This window comes from Populus euphratica, unplaced genomic scaffold (assembly GCF_000495115.2).
Source record: "Populus euphratica unplaced genomic scaffold, PopEup_1.0 scaffold53.1, whole genome shotgun sequence".
NCBI classification, from domain to species: domain Eukaryota; kingdom Viridiplantae; phylum Streptophyta; class Magnoliopsida; order Malpighiales; family Salicaceae; genus Populus; species Populus euphratica.
In genome coordinates this window covers 507,080-521,115 of record NW_011499934.1, presented here as the reverse complement: position 1 = coordinate 521,115, position 14,036 = coordinate 507,080, and the positions used below count along the sequence as shown (strand labels likewise).

The following is a 14,036-nucleotide window of genomic DNA, read 5'->3' as shown; positions in this document are numbered from 1 at the left end:
AAGCTCTTTAGTATATATACTATATATTCACAAGAAAAAAAAGTTATTTTTTTAATATAAAATAAAAAAATCTTTTAAATTTTATTATTTATAACATGTATATTCTATTTTCATATGAATTATTTTTTAATTTTTTATATAAAAATTTAAAACTTTAAATATTTTTGTTAATTTTTCGAGTTAATATTTATTAATTCATGTAACCTAAAATTCAATTTCTTAACCAAATCAGTCCTGGATTGGGTCTGATAATTACGGCTGCTCGACTCAATATCTTGTCGCAGGCTGGAAGAAATGTTGCCCGAGGACCTAAGCACATTAGCTGCCCTGGAATTTAAGCCTTTCGTGATTGTTATCCCTTTTAAGATCAACATAAATTCATTCCTCGTCGTTTGTGTGCTCCTCGTAAATAAAGGCTACGACCTCCTCTAAGGGGAATTGCCTTTTTCAAATTCGATGAAACCTGCCTTCTAGCTCTGCCACCCTTTAACACTGCATTCCTTTCAATTTGATTCTTTTATAAGCAGCTTTTTATTTATTTTTTTATTTTTTGAAAGGAAGCCAACCATTCATATCTCCCCCCACCTGCTAGGTTGGCTGCCAACCTTCTCTTCCTCGTTACAGAGAGTATTGTACTGAACTGGGAAAAAAATAATTGAAGTTTAGGGTTTTCAACGGACAAACCTAACGAGTAGCTCCATGGGTTTGGGGTTAGTACAGTTGAAGAAGAGATAAAATGATGTAATTGTTAGCTTACGATCTATGGGATTAATCAAGAAATATATAAGCTAATTTCAACACCTATATTAATTAAAAAATATCATAAAATTGAAAATTACTGTAGCGATAGCAGAGCTTAGCATCTACATCCTTGCTCTCTCTCTAATGGAGCTCCTTAGCTACAATAGCTAGCCTTGGTATTTTTATCACATGGCATCCTTACTCTTTAATGGGCGTAGCGAGCACTGCAGCGCTCAGGCAGGCTCTTCTGAGGTTTGAAATGGGCATAAAAAGGAGATTTGCATTAGAGATGGGATATAGGTTTTGAGTTTTTGTTGTTTTTTCCAATTATTTTTTCTAGCAACTGATTTTGTGTATGATATATTGGAGTTCCAGCCTCCATAAGAAATTGGTGTTCTGCAGAGGTATTAACTGCTAGCAATTCTGGCGGTGAAAATGGTGGTTTTGGTTGATAAATAACATTATTGGATCATAACAAGGCTTCTCTTGTGCTAATAGATTTTGATGGCTGCAGGGATCGTCTACTGGAAAAATAGTTCATGTTTTTAGGAACCCTGCATTATGTGAATTGTATGAAGTTATGGCACTGGATGACTGGAAGCAATTGAGGTTTTTTTTTTTTTAATTATTGATTTATCTAAAAAATAATAATAAAATATTTATGATTTTTTTTATTATTTTAGAGAGAAAGGATTTAAAATGCATTTTTAGCTAAAAAAATAAAGAGGATAGCCGGAATTAAATGCTAGAATTTAGAAAAATCAAACTTTTTTAGAAATGGTTTGAAACTGTATTTTTAAAAAATTAATTTTTTAATTTAAAATTAATATTTTCATATAGTTTTAAAGTATTGATATTCAAAATAATCTTTTCAATATAAAATTTGAAATTCTTTAATATATATATATATTATGTTATTAAAAAAAAAATTATTTTTTAAATATAGAATTTAAAATCCTTTCGTATATATATTATATATTCACATAAAAAAATTATATTTTTTAATATGAAATTTAAAACCTTTTAATATATATACTTTCAGTTCTTAAAAAAAATTATTTTTTCAATATGGAATTTGAAGTCTTTTTATATATATACTTTATGTTCACGAGAAAAAAAGTTATATATTTTTAATGTGAAATAAAAAATATTTTGATTTAAATGCTTCAATTTAAAAGGATAATATAATATTTTTTTCAATGTGAAATTTGAAATTTTTTAGTATATATTACTCTTTCCTAAAAAAATTATTTTTTAAATGTAAAATTTAAAACCTTATAATATATATACATTTTATGTTCATAATGAAAAAATTATTTTTTAATATATAATTTGAAAAAAGTTATATTTTTTTAATATGAGATTTAAAACTTTTTAATATATATATATATTCAAAAAAAAAGTTATATATTTTAAATATGAGATAGAAAACTTTTTAAAATATTTTTTAAAATTTTATTATTTATAATATATATAACCTATATTCATATAGATTTTTTTAATTTTTTATATAAAATATTAAAATTTTAAATATATATTTTTTAATTTTTTTACATTCATCTAAATTAATTTAAATTGACCCATAAAACCTGTATCCAGCTCCCAGATCGGGTCACCCCAAAGCAGGTTTAATATCAATGGTTTTAAGAGCTCGACCCAGTTGCGGGTTGAGAAGAGCGTGAGTTAGGAGACAAAAACACTCCAACAAATATAATTCTAGAAGTCTCTCCTATCATCTCATAAAACCCACTCGAAAACATCACCTCATCACTCTTGCAAGCTAGGGTTTTATCTGCTTTCCTCAAACTTTCAAGCATTTCCAGAACTGGGTACTTATGTTTCTCTTATGCCTTGTTCAAGATTTCATTAACTGCTGTATGATGAATCTGATTTTGTTTTTGTTTGATTGATTAGTGGCCAAAGAAAAAAAATAAAATGGCAACAGCACAGTTGACAGCATCCTCAATTTCGGTTTCAGCAAGGAACTTGTCTGCCTTTGAAGGATTAAGAGCTTCTAATGTTAAGTTTGCGTCTTTTAAACCAGCTGGTGGCTTTGCTCTCTCTCAACGCCCTTTTCGGTGCTTGGTAGTTAAAGCTGCCACTGTTGTCGCTCCCAAGGTAAAAATAATTCTCTTTACCAACCAATTGCTTTTGTTTTTCCTTTTAAAGTGCTGAATGTATGCTTAGCGTGCTGTGTTGTATAAAATGGTTTAAATTAGGAATTAAAATGTGTTGTTTTTGGATTTGCTGGGTGTTAGATTTGTTTAGAGTATTTTCTCATACATTATTTTGGGTTTTCTTTTTCTTTTTCTTTTGTTATCGATTGCATCCACAGAAGGTTGATTTCATTTGGTTTAATTTGATTCTTGTTGGGTTTTAATTCAATGCTTTTAATGGCTTGTCTGATTTGATGGTACTTCATTCCTGTAGTACACATCTATTAAGCCCTTGGGTGATAGAGTGCTGGTGAAGATCAAGACTGTTGAGGAGAAGTCTGAGGGTGGCATCTTACTTCCATCTTCTGCCCAAACAAAGCCTCAAGCTGGTGAGGTGGTTGCTGTTGGAGAAGGGAAGTTGATTGAGAAGACCAAGCTGGATATTTCTGTGAAGGTCATTTTTTTGCCCATTAGATGATTTCTAATTCTCTTATATTCATTCATAATATGCTACTGAATTATTGGGTTGGTTGGTGCTTTGCTTTTAAAGACCGGTGCCCGGGTTGTATATTCCAAGTATGCTGGGACTGAGGTGGAGTTCGATGGCTCAAGTCATCTTATACTAAAGGAGGATGATATTATCGGCATCCTTGAGACAGATGATATCAAGGATCTTAAGCCACTGAATGATAGAGTATTCATAAAGGTACATTACCCTCCACTATCCATTGGTTGGCGCATATTGATTAGTATATTTTGTCAATGGGATGCTGCTTGTCTTTGGCGGCTGGTTGATTTTAGTCTTGAAGTAATTGATCTTGAATCATTAATTCCCTTTTTTCACCTCATGCTGCCTTTTTGGGTGTCTTGAACATGATGGCATGGCATGTTAGCAATAAATACAATCTTGTTCATGCTTCATGGTTGTATGGGAACTTGAAGTTTCACTTTAATTTGTTATTGGGATTTGATTGTAGGTTGCTGAGGCAGAGGAGAAAACTGCTGGAGGCTTGTTGCTGACAGAGGCAACTAAAGAGAAACCTTCTATTGGCACAGTGAGATAAAGTGTTTCTTACATTTCTCACATGCATTACTGGAAATGTTCATCGGTTGTGATGTTTATACTGCTTTTTGATTAACAGGTGATAGCAGTTGGACCTGGACCACTTGACGAGGAAGGTAACAGGAAGGCACTATCTGTGTCCCCAGGAAGCACAGTTTTGTATTCCAAGTATGCTGGGAATGACTTCAAAGGGAGTGACGGTGCTAACTACATCGCATTGAAAGCTTCCGATGTAATGGCTATACTCTCTTAGTTGTCAGTATTCTCTACATGTGTTACTGTTTTGTGGCTGAGATGCCTTAGGGCATACGGATTGTGATTGTAGTCTTTGAATGTAATTTGAACTGCTGGATTGTTTGAATCAATTTGTGGCGCAAATCCTCACTAAGATTTCTGGCTGACACCCCCAGTGGGTGGGGGGTGGATTTCGTCAAAGAAAGATAGGGATGATGATAATAATAGACTATATTCACTGGTTAAAGCAGTTTTAATCTCATCCAGTGGGGACTGATTCTATCATGTGTGAGTAATAATTGGGCATTTGTGTTAAGGATCCAACCCTGCTGTTCCCTAAAGATGAAGTTAAATCACAACAGAACTGGGCGGCTTTTAGTCGAAGGCGCTGCTGGTTCAATACAAGATTCATATATGCTTAAAAGTGCACTTAGCTTTGATCCGTGTGACGGACACTATCATTATGCATTATAGTAGACATCATACAAAATAACTAAAACAGGGGGGGGGGAGATAGTCGTAAAAAAGAAGGCTGTTCCCGTTTTAGTTATCTAACCTTACCAACTCTTTTTACATTAAAAACTTTATTTTTTTCAAGATAGATTTGGATTTTAACGGTGATATTGTCAATTAATTTATATAAAAAAATATAAATTATCATTATTGCGAGAAGAAATTGCCGAAATTCTTCCAAATAGAAATTCTCATTATCATAAAATTAAATAAAAATAGATTTTGGAAATTACCTCAGCTGATCCCGGGTATATGGCTTGTCATTTCTACAACATATCAAAGTTTATATCACTAGTTCATGCACGTGAATTTCACCTACGAGAGGCCACAAAGCTAACGCTAAGGGGTAGAAAGTGCTGTTCTATTAACAAGATGTGGAATAGCGGGTAATTAGCGATTGTTAATGGACATAGCATTTACTAGAGAAAATGTGTTAATCGGCACTAGATTCGCAAGATGCTTTCATGGATCCTTTGCCGCCTGTCCACTCTCCCGGATGTAATCCAAAGCTGAACTACTAGGAATACTACCATCTGAAGGCAAAAGTTGCAACAAAGGGGACAGTATTTGGGGGATTGCTGTTGGACAATCCACAGCTCTAGCACCTAGCACCACATCTGTGGCAGGAGCTCGACTACCTGCAGCAAGATAATGTAATTCCAGTCACATTTTCCTTTGCTACACAACTTAAAAATCATTGACAGAACGCCCGGGACAGCTGCTGAGGGCAAAAACGGGTTTAACCATCAAGGGAATTCAAATTTAGCTCAGATACTCCACCTGACCCATTTATCTGTTAAATGAGGCAGCTGAATTATCATCATACTGCCCCCTCCAGACATTTCCACTGTTAGTGCCACTACAAGCTTGATTGGGAACAGGCACATTACCAAGATCTCCATCCAAGCTCATCTGTTGCACTTCAGCAGATGACAGTATCTTTATGCTCTGAACACAGCTTACGAACTCCCTGAGAGCAATTTCAAAATGCATATTTGAGAGTTATAACAGGTCATAAAGGACAGAGAAGAAATAATGTTATAAAGCACTGAGGTCCATGACTCACTCCCAAGGATCATCTCCAACAAGTAATATGTCATTTTCATGATCAACGTAAACCAGTTTCCAGTCTGAACTTTGTGGATCTTCTAGTTGCCCTTCAATGCCAAACATTCGGGCAAGATCATGTCTAAGCTCGTTATAACCTTTATAACGAGTGACATCAATAGATCTTCCAACTGAGCCACGCTTTTGGACCTGTATGAATTTGAACCAGTGTTAGGATATTTACTCAGAAGCAAGGAAAATTATCTACAGTGGAATAATATTTGTTGAAGAATATTTACCAGTTACTAGTTAAAGAATAAATAACTAAAGAGTTGATTTCTCCTCAGAGAAAAGGATTGTAAGCTGCTAATAATCAATAACACATACAAACATTGATTTTTTTTTTCTAGGTGAGATTTTTCAGTCTGTTAAGCTGAGAGCTTCTCGAGAGATTAAAAGAGAGGGAACAGGCAGAATGACAAACCTTTGTATATGTACGCATCCGTTGAGTCTGGTTGGTCTGGTTAGTCCACAATCCATTGTTCAAAACCCCAGTATCATTGATGGCAACGTCATTCGAACAACTAGGCTTGAAAGGTATGTTTGGCACAGCAAATGACTGGGAGCTAATTGCAGCTGTGGACAACTCTGTCTCGATATCTCGTGTAGTACCACCATAATTAGCAAGCAAGTTCTGAAGATCCTTTTGAGAGTCATATCCCCTTGACAATAAAGTATCGGGTGCCAAAGCATCAATATTAGATGCAAAAGGAAGACTGTTTCGAGGATGTGACTGGACATCACTATCCAAGCCAAAGGTTGGGACTGAGAAATTTTGCTGGATGTTACCAGCATCTAGGCAATATGATGTTCCGGAAGAGGAAGCTTCCAATTGATCAGTCACAGCACCTTTATATTTTAGGTGGTCTAGACCTCTTGAGCTGGGAAACTCATTCTTGACACGAATTTCAGACTTGTTTTGGAGATCTTGAACAAGATTACTTGCAGGCTCAATAGCTGAATCACCCATCAACATGGCTGGAGCTAGCTGGTTTCTGTTCAGGAAATTTTGTGGAGAAATCTGGCAATTATTAGTGGAAGGTGAGGTTGAACAAGATGGTGCTTCTCCATCTGTAATGCTTGAATGTGCTCTAACTGCCAAAGGTTGTTTCTGCAAGCCTTGGGGCTGGTTCATAGGAAAAGATTGTGTTCGCATAAGTGTGGCTGTTGAGAAGCTGTTACTGCCAAGTGGCTGCTGATTCTGTGACAGAGGAGACTGCTGAAGTTGCTGGTGTGGCTGGTGGGTCTGCTGATGTTGTTGCTGTAGCTGCTGAGACTGCAGAACTGAGCTTGCAGGGGAGGGCAACTGCTGATGCTGCTGCAACTTCTGTAGTAACTGAAAGTGAAGCTGTTGCTCAGAGTGGCTGGACTGTGATAGTTGTTGCAATTGTTGCTGTGGCTGTGCCCTCTGTGATAGGTTTTGCTGCATCAACAGCAGAGGGGACTGTTGCAATTGAGCATGCTGCTGCTGTCTCTGTGAGAGGTTAGATTGTTGCTCCATTTGTTGATGAAGCTGTGAGTCTTGTGGTAAAGAGGTCAGCGGATATGAACTTATATTAGCAGAAGGTATGCTTTGGGATTGGGTATTGCTTGCCACTAACTGCTGCTGCTGAAGCTGAGAGTATACAACTGGTTGCTGCAAATTCTGATTTGGAATTTGGTTAGGGGCAACCACACTGTCATTAAGTGTAGGTGGTTGGAAAATCTGCTGCTGCTGTTGTATTTGTGGTGGTGGTTGTCGTATTTGTGTTGGCTGCACCTGCGGCTGTTGCTGTGGCCAATGCTGATGCTGCTGCTGCTGTTGGGAAATAGGCTGCTGCTGCTGCTGCTGTTGGGGATAAGGTGGCTGCTGTTGGTTAATAGGAGTCTGCAATAATTGTTGCAGCTGCTGTTGTTGAGCCCATGCCATTGGTGGCTGAGGCAACTGACCGCCTTGGTTTTGTGGATTTGTCTTGTTAAGTTGGACACTTGGAGGAGATATGCCAGGGGATTGAAAATTCAATACCTTTGATGGATCATCAGTGCTAAGGTTATTATGCAAGGCATTGGAAGGAGCCATTGATGGGAATAATCCAGATTGAGCAGCTGGAAACTGATTATTTTGCTGCATGCTCATCCATTGAACTAAGCTCAAACCAGGAAAGATTGAGCTTGGGGGATCCTTCATGCCAAATTCATCTCCAAGCCAAGGCATGGCTCTCTTAAAAGCATTCTCTATATCAGAATCGTCATCTGCAAAAGCACTGCAAAAGATTTAGTTTACAGACACACAGCAATCTATAATGAAAACAGATGGCAAATTAATAATATCAAGGATAGTATTAGAGTAAATGGACAAATGTTTGTCTATTTAACACTCCACTTCATGGGACATGTTGATTTACTTGGACGTACCGGGCCTAAAAAAAATTGAATCCGTCTAATTTTAAATTCCAGATAGGAAAAACTTATCGAGTACCAGGCAATATAGTTTTCTTTTCTTACATTCAATCAACATTCTTGCTGAACACAACTGTCACTGGTTATAATACAGTGACAGGAAAAACATAGAAGAAAATACGGCTGTAAGTTTGTATCCATTTGAAATGTCTAAGAATCATTGTAAATGGCAATAAGAAAAATTTGCAGCTGGTGAAACTATTATATAGTGCAATATAAAAATGGGGTCGTTGATGAATTTACCTGGCATCCCTGGCTGCTTAGGGAACTTTGGTCTGAAAAATGGAGGTGGACATATGTAGAAAGGAGTTACAACAGGCTCAATCTCCCAAATCGAAACTCTGCTTGGTCGTTCACCTGCAGTTGATTCATCCCACCCAACCTATCACCATTTAGAATTGGTTGGGTAAGCTAAATAATTAGCCATTCGATTTATTCAATTGAGAAATATCTCCATAAAAAAGTAAGGCATGCGCTTGAATGGGTATAGAGACAATAATCTAATGACAAGTAAAACCAAAGTTAATAGCAACCAAGTATCAAACAGATATTAAAATCAATGTTTGGCAGAGAAGCTACAATCAATACAACTCTAGAATGTCACTAGACAGATAGCAAAACCAAGAAACTAAGTCCTACAAATGTAGCTCAAGTACCGCATGCCTCTAAAATAGTCCACCAGACTGTTTTTTAAAACGTCGCAAATTGTTACATGAGAACACACAACACAACTAAGTTCACACAACCTCCATATCATACAAAATGTACAAGCAGCTAATAATACCTGAAGATTGCGCCACTGCGAATTTTTCCAGCGCACTGGATCCATATCACTGATACCAGTAATTGTACCCATGTATCTGCGGACTCCTGACTCTTCAGTCTCAAACATCATTCTAAATCTCATGCCAAGTGACACTTGCGTGTACAATGCTTTATTATACTTGGAGAAGGGAATCACAAACTCAGAAGGGCTTGCCCTATTTAAATCAATTACATCTGTTAGGTCATGCCTTTGGCTTCATAAATTAACCTTCTCCACTGACCAGATAAATTGTGAATTTTGCAATAACACCATAAACAAGATAGTGCAGTACCTTGGATTGTAGAATATAGTGAATGGGCTGTTGTTTGCAGCAGCATGAGCTGCAGCAGCAAGAATTCCAATATGCATACTATCACTGGATATGACTGATGAAGAGAGAGCAGGTTGTTGTCTATTAGCACGCCTTATACCCAAGAGAAGCTGTGATTTTTCATCTCTACATCAAACCAGATTATTTCGTCTCAACAGAATGATATTCCAGCTGAAAATCTTTAATATCAAACATTCAATCTCATACCTTATGAACAGAACAGAATCACCAGCAAAAAGTCTTTTTGTGCTGACAAAGACACTCCAACCTGTAGTGAGCAGGTGCCTTTTCGGTTGCCCTATGGTCAAGGAACAGTTTAATGCACTTTATTCTGGTTTTGAAGTTATAAGAAATCAACTATGTAAAAACCTCCTAATATTTGATCAAAACTGTAAAAGATCTATTCTTCATAAGGCACCAGTATACTAAAGAAGATTGAAATTTCATTTTCTATTTGTTAACAAGGAGCCACATTAATGTTAACATTGGAAACTGAATTTATAAACTCACTGGCTCAAAACCACATCCTACGGAGGAAGGAAATATACATATATACATCCACGGATGAATTTTGAAAAAACAGTCTTTTCATTTCCATATGGCAACCCTGTTCAAGTGATTAACTATGAAGTAGCATAAAGTACTTTATCTATCAAAAGGGGCTGTACCTCGATAAATATGCCTAAACGTCCATGAATTGTCGTGTAAATCTCTGGCCACCAGCTCCTGAGCAGGTGGTTGCATTGAAAAGTCCTATTCAATAAAATCAATGGTGAACATTTGTGAGGCAGATGCAGACACATGATCCATAAATATTAAATTTTAGTCATATTTGAAAAGACTGTACGCACTAGAGGAGGGAAAATCTTCTCAGCTGCTCGACGAGGTACAGAAAATCCACCATGAGTACTTGTATCACTAGCTGTAAGAGTTTTGCAGAAGAACTCAGTAGGTTGCCTGTTTTGCTTTAGCCCCATGTCAGACGCTAGCAGTGCCTCCTTCTCATACTGTAGATCAGATATTTTAATCAATCAACCTCACAATCACACTCATTTAGCATTGCATAGAATAAGCGAAAAACGTTATATTATAATGTTAAAATTAAATAGCTGACCTACTTTGCTTACTGGTTGAAGGGTCATTTGTGCATAGACCTCATCAGTTTCCACATCAGCCTGCGCAAACATATGCATAAATCATCAAATATAAAACTTTGGAATATCAAATTTGTGTTCCAGACAGACAACCAGATCTCATATATTGATTCTTCTCAAGAAAGCCAATCTAAGGCACACAAGAACACCAGCTATTCAAAATATGCACCAATTTCAAGCATGGCAATGTTTTTCGAAGATGTTTAATTATTACAAACTGCTGCATGGAACAATGGAGGTCGTACATGCAATGTGACATTATGAAGCATACAAATCAACTTGGAAGGAAGGTTGGGGTAGCTGGGTATGAAATCATTCTCCTTTTGCATTGATGCTGCAACCTGAAAGTTTTAAGTGTCAAAGTAACTTTCATTAGAAACGACAATCCAGAGTAGCTGTTCAGTTAGATTTAGTGAAGGTGACATACCTGCTCACTGTGGCCTTGAGGGAAGTAAACTACAAGGCTTCCAACTGGAGGCAACGAAACCAGTGGCCCAGCACAAGCATGCCACAACTCTGAATTGATGCATTTTCTTTCCCCTGCATTCAAAACCAATCAGAATGCTATCACAATCATACAAATCAAACTTTGATTGAACTAGAGAGTATAAAACATATTTCTCATAACCAATTCAGTCTCTCTGAAAATGCGAAGTACATATAATTTCAAAACAGGTGAGGTTCTTATTTCTGACCATGAAGATTACATGATCTATCATAACCAAGATATATGTAAGAATCATGAATTGTATCAGCCACACAGAATTTATTTCCGGTGGTTCTGAAAGGGCTTACTGAATATTTCTTGCTAGTATACTGTTATCCTTAACATTAAGATTTTATGAATGTAAAAATTCAAGTGAGAAATGTTTTTCACTGGACTGAAAACAAGCTGTCTTTAAATTCAGCAGTGGAAAAGAGAAATTCAGGAATTTGAAAGGAAGGAAATTCCAAGATTCAGAAAATTTAAAAATCTGTTTAAAATCAAACCGTAGACTGCATAAATTCAGAAATAGATTAAATTGGAACCTTTGAGGTGTTAATTTTAACAACAAACTCGTGCACGGTACATATCTTCCTGCATAACCTATAGTGTTAGACGGAAACTCTTAAGTCTTTCAAACGAAATCTGATACTCAATGCCAGGAAAGTGAGATAAAAGTAAATGATCTACCAACTAAAAACCCCAAATGCAAACATGGTGCCATATAGCATAAAAAATCTGTGGTAACATTTAAAAAATAGTAGTTCTCACATAAAAGAAGGGGGGGGGGGCGCAAAAAACATCAAAACTGCGAATAAAAACTCAATCTTCAATCAACAGTACATGCTAAGAAAAGTAGACTAAGAATTGACAAATAAATCACCAGATTCCTGAACTCCCATAAAAAAGTCTTCACCAGGAAAAAAGGAAGCATGAGCTCAGGTATAGAGAAGTAACCATGGAAATCAAACTAGCAAACCAGAAGACAGCTATAGCACCAACATGTATCAAAGAAATAAATTTTGAATAAAGACAACCTACCATCTGCAAAATTTGGCAAGAAGCCATTTGAAGGAACCTTCATTCTTGCAGATATGAATAAAAAACACTCTTTTTTTTCCAATCAACTCCTCTCTTCCACACAGGTTTTAACCATCCACCTCAAACCCAACTCCTGTTTTGTTTAGCTTCAGGCTCTAACTACATGGCCAGTGCCAATAATTGCAGGATAACTTCTCTTGAAATGCTCAAAAAGAGTAAAAAAAAAAGTCACCTTCAAACCAAGAAATCAAACCCCAACTAAATCCCTCAACATAACAAACAAAACCAAAATCATAAGGGAAACGAGCTTTCTTTCCTCGTCTACTTCTTTGTCTGCCAGAAATGACCCAGTAAGTTACTAATCTTGACCATCTAAATAAAGAACGGAGATTTTGATCACCAAAACAAAACAAGATATCCCATTTTGAAGTTCATTTAACTTAACAAGGATTAAAGAGAGATTGAAGCTGAATTGTCGCTGAAAAATCAGAGGTAACAGAAGCACAAGCACAAGCACAAGCAAAGACAGCTTTTTTATTTATGTCAACAAGCCGACATTTAATAGACTCAGGCCGACAATCAATCAGACCTCTACGTTTTTTTTTCTTCTTCTTTCTCTTATTTTTAGTAAAATAAACATAACAAAAGAAAAAGTAAGAGGCATGATTCTTAATTATTACCACATGGTTATTAGTCAATTTAGTATATATATATTAGATTTAAGTATTGGAGACATTATTAAAGGAATTTATTAGAACTCATTTAAGCATTAAAAAATTAATCTCCATTGAATTCGAAAATATATTTACAGTAAAACAAAACAAAATAAAATAAAATAAGGTAGACCATGAGTTCACCTCAATTTTCCAGCTAAAATCACTTTCTAGGAAATTTTGTTAGTGTATACTTTTTATTAAAAAAATAAAGGTAAAGTTTAATTTAGTCTTCATTCAATGCATAGGTTTTTCCTTGTATTTGATTGAGTGGGAGCATCTCTACAATGATTGGTGTTGTGATATTATCCTTCTGTTCTTTAATTTTCAGTATGTGTGAGTTTCGTGTGAATTCTACAACAGGAAATATTGAATATTTATTCTTAATAATACTTTAACTGTTTGACCTTAGAATTTAATTTTCTATTCTCTTTAGTGCTGCGTTGTCGTCCTCCCATTGAGCCTTTTACCCTTGGAAAATGGACCAACCAAAACTTTAGTTAACGAATTCTTCCTCTAGTTATCATCTCCTTTGACGGTGTGTTTTTGATTGTAAAGATTGTTTTTTAAATTCAAAAATATATTAAAATAATATATTTTTTAATTTTTTAAAAATTATTTTTAACATTACCTCATTAAACATAAGCTAAGAATATAAAATAAATAATAATAATTATTTTTTAAAGTATTTTTAATTAAAAATATATTAAAACAGTAAAAAAAACAAACTAAAAAGCTTCTTTAGAAATATAATCGTGATTGATTTTCAAATAATTTTTCGTGCTAAAATACATATTAATAATTTTTTTATTTTTTAAATTATTTTTAACATCAGCATATCAAAATAATTTAAAACACTAAAAACATATTAATTTAAAACAAATAAAAAATTAAAAAAATAATTTTTTTAAAAAATACTTTTTAAATACAAAAATAAGCCATAAAACTTCTAGATTTTGTGGTTGCAAATTCATACTTTTTAAAATGCAAAAATAAGCCATAAATAATAATTTTTATTTTTAAAAATATTTTTAATTAAAAATATATTAAAGTAGTAAAAAAACAACAGAGTGAAAACTTCTTTGAGAATATGGTTGCGATTACTTTTCATATAATTTTTCATGTTAAAATATATCTATCAATTATATTTTTATTTAAAAAAATTATTTTTAATATTAATACATCAAAATAATTTAAAAATACTAAAAATATATTAATTTGAAGTAAATAAAAAAATAAAAAAACTTAAATTTTT

General features: G+C 34.8%; 2 protein-coding genes across 5 annotated transcripts; one reads left to right on the top strand and one right to left on the bottom strand.

Annotated features, from left to right (window-relative positions):
- Positions 1-2,415: 2,415 nt before the first annotated feature.
- LOC105136341 (20 kDa chaperonin, chloroplastic) lies at positions 2,416-4,454 on the top strand. Its single transcript, XM_011041640.1, has 6 exons — positions 2,416-2,570; positions 2,656-2,859; positions 3,172-3,351; positions 3,448-3,603; positions 3,875-3,952; positions 4,040-4,454. The coding sequence occupies exons 2-6, from the start codon at positions 2,677-2,679 to the stop codon at positions 4,211-4,213; spliced, it is 771 nt and encodes a 256-aa protein (XP_011039942.1). The 5' UTR covers positions 2,416-2,570; positions 2,656-2,676; the 3' UTR covers positions 4,214-4,454.
- A 425-nt stretch (positions 4,455-4,879) lies between these two features.
- Positions 4,880-12,637, bottom strand: ARF19 (auxin response factor 19). Of its 4 annotated transcripts, none has more exons than XM_011041636.1 (14): positions 12,069-12,637; positions 10,971-11,083; positions 10,789-10,884; positions 10,508-10,564; positions 10,241-10,396; positions 10,058-10,142; positions 9,597-9,687; positions 9,351-9,515; positions 9,038-9,233; positions 8,497-8,635; positions 6,239-8,046; positions 5,774-5,964; positions 5,598-5,677; positions 4,880-5,345 (listed from the first exon to the last, which is right to left on the bottom strand). In XM_011041636.1, exons 1-14 carry the CDS (start codon positions 12,109-12,111, stop codon positions 5,170-5,172), a joined length of 3,396 nt encoding a protein of 1,131 aa, XP_011039938.1. In that variant the 5' UTR covers positions 12,112-12,637; the 3' UTR covers positions 4,880-5,169. The 4 variants fall into 4 exon arrangements, with proteins under 4 accessions (XP_011039938.1, XP_011039939.1, XP_011039940.1 ...); XM_011041637.1 differs by having other exon boundaries at positions 10,517-10,564; XM_011041639.1 differs by having other exon boundaries at positions 5,292-5,345; positions 5,488-5,677.
- Positions 12,638-14,036: the final 1,399 nt, after the last annotated feature.

What these genes read in the sequence shown, in the direction of transcription:
- LOC105136341 (XM_011041640.1), top strand. Translation starts at nt 2,677, where the DNA reads ATGGCAACAGCACAGTTGACAGCATCCTCAATTTCGGTTTCAGCAAGG. An exon ending in CCACTGTTGTCGCTCCCAAG is followed by an intron (nt 2,860 to 3,171) that starts GTAAAAATAATT and finishes TCATTCCTGTAG; the next exon opens with TACACATCTATTAAGCCCTT. An exon ending in AGCTGGATATTTCTGTGAAG is followed by an intron (nt 3,352 to 3,447) that starts GTCATTTTTTTG and finishes TTGCTTTTAAAG; the next exon opens with ACCGGTGCCCGGGTTGTATA.
- ARF19 (XM_011041636.1), bottom strand. Translation starts at nt 12,111, where the DNA reads ATGAAGGTTCCTTCAAATGGCTTCTTGCCAAATTTTGCAGATG. An exon ending in CTCAAGGCCACAGTGAGCAG is followed by an intron (nt 10,885 to 10,970) that starts GTATGTCACCTT and finishes TAAAACTTTCAG; the next exon opens with GTTGCAGCATCAATGCAAAA. An exon ending in GTTGGAGATGATCCTTGGGA is followed by an intron (nt 5,678 to 5,773) that starts GTGAGTCATGGA and finishes AATTGCTCTCAG; the next exon opens with GGAGTTCGTAAGCTGTGTTC.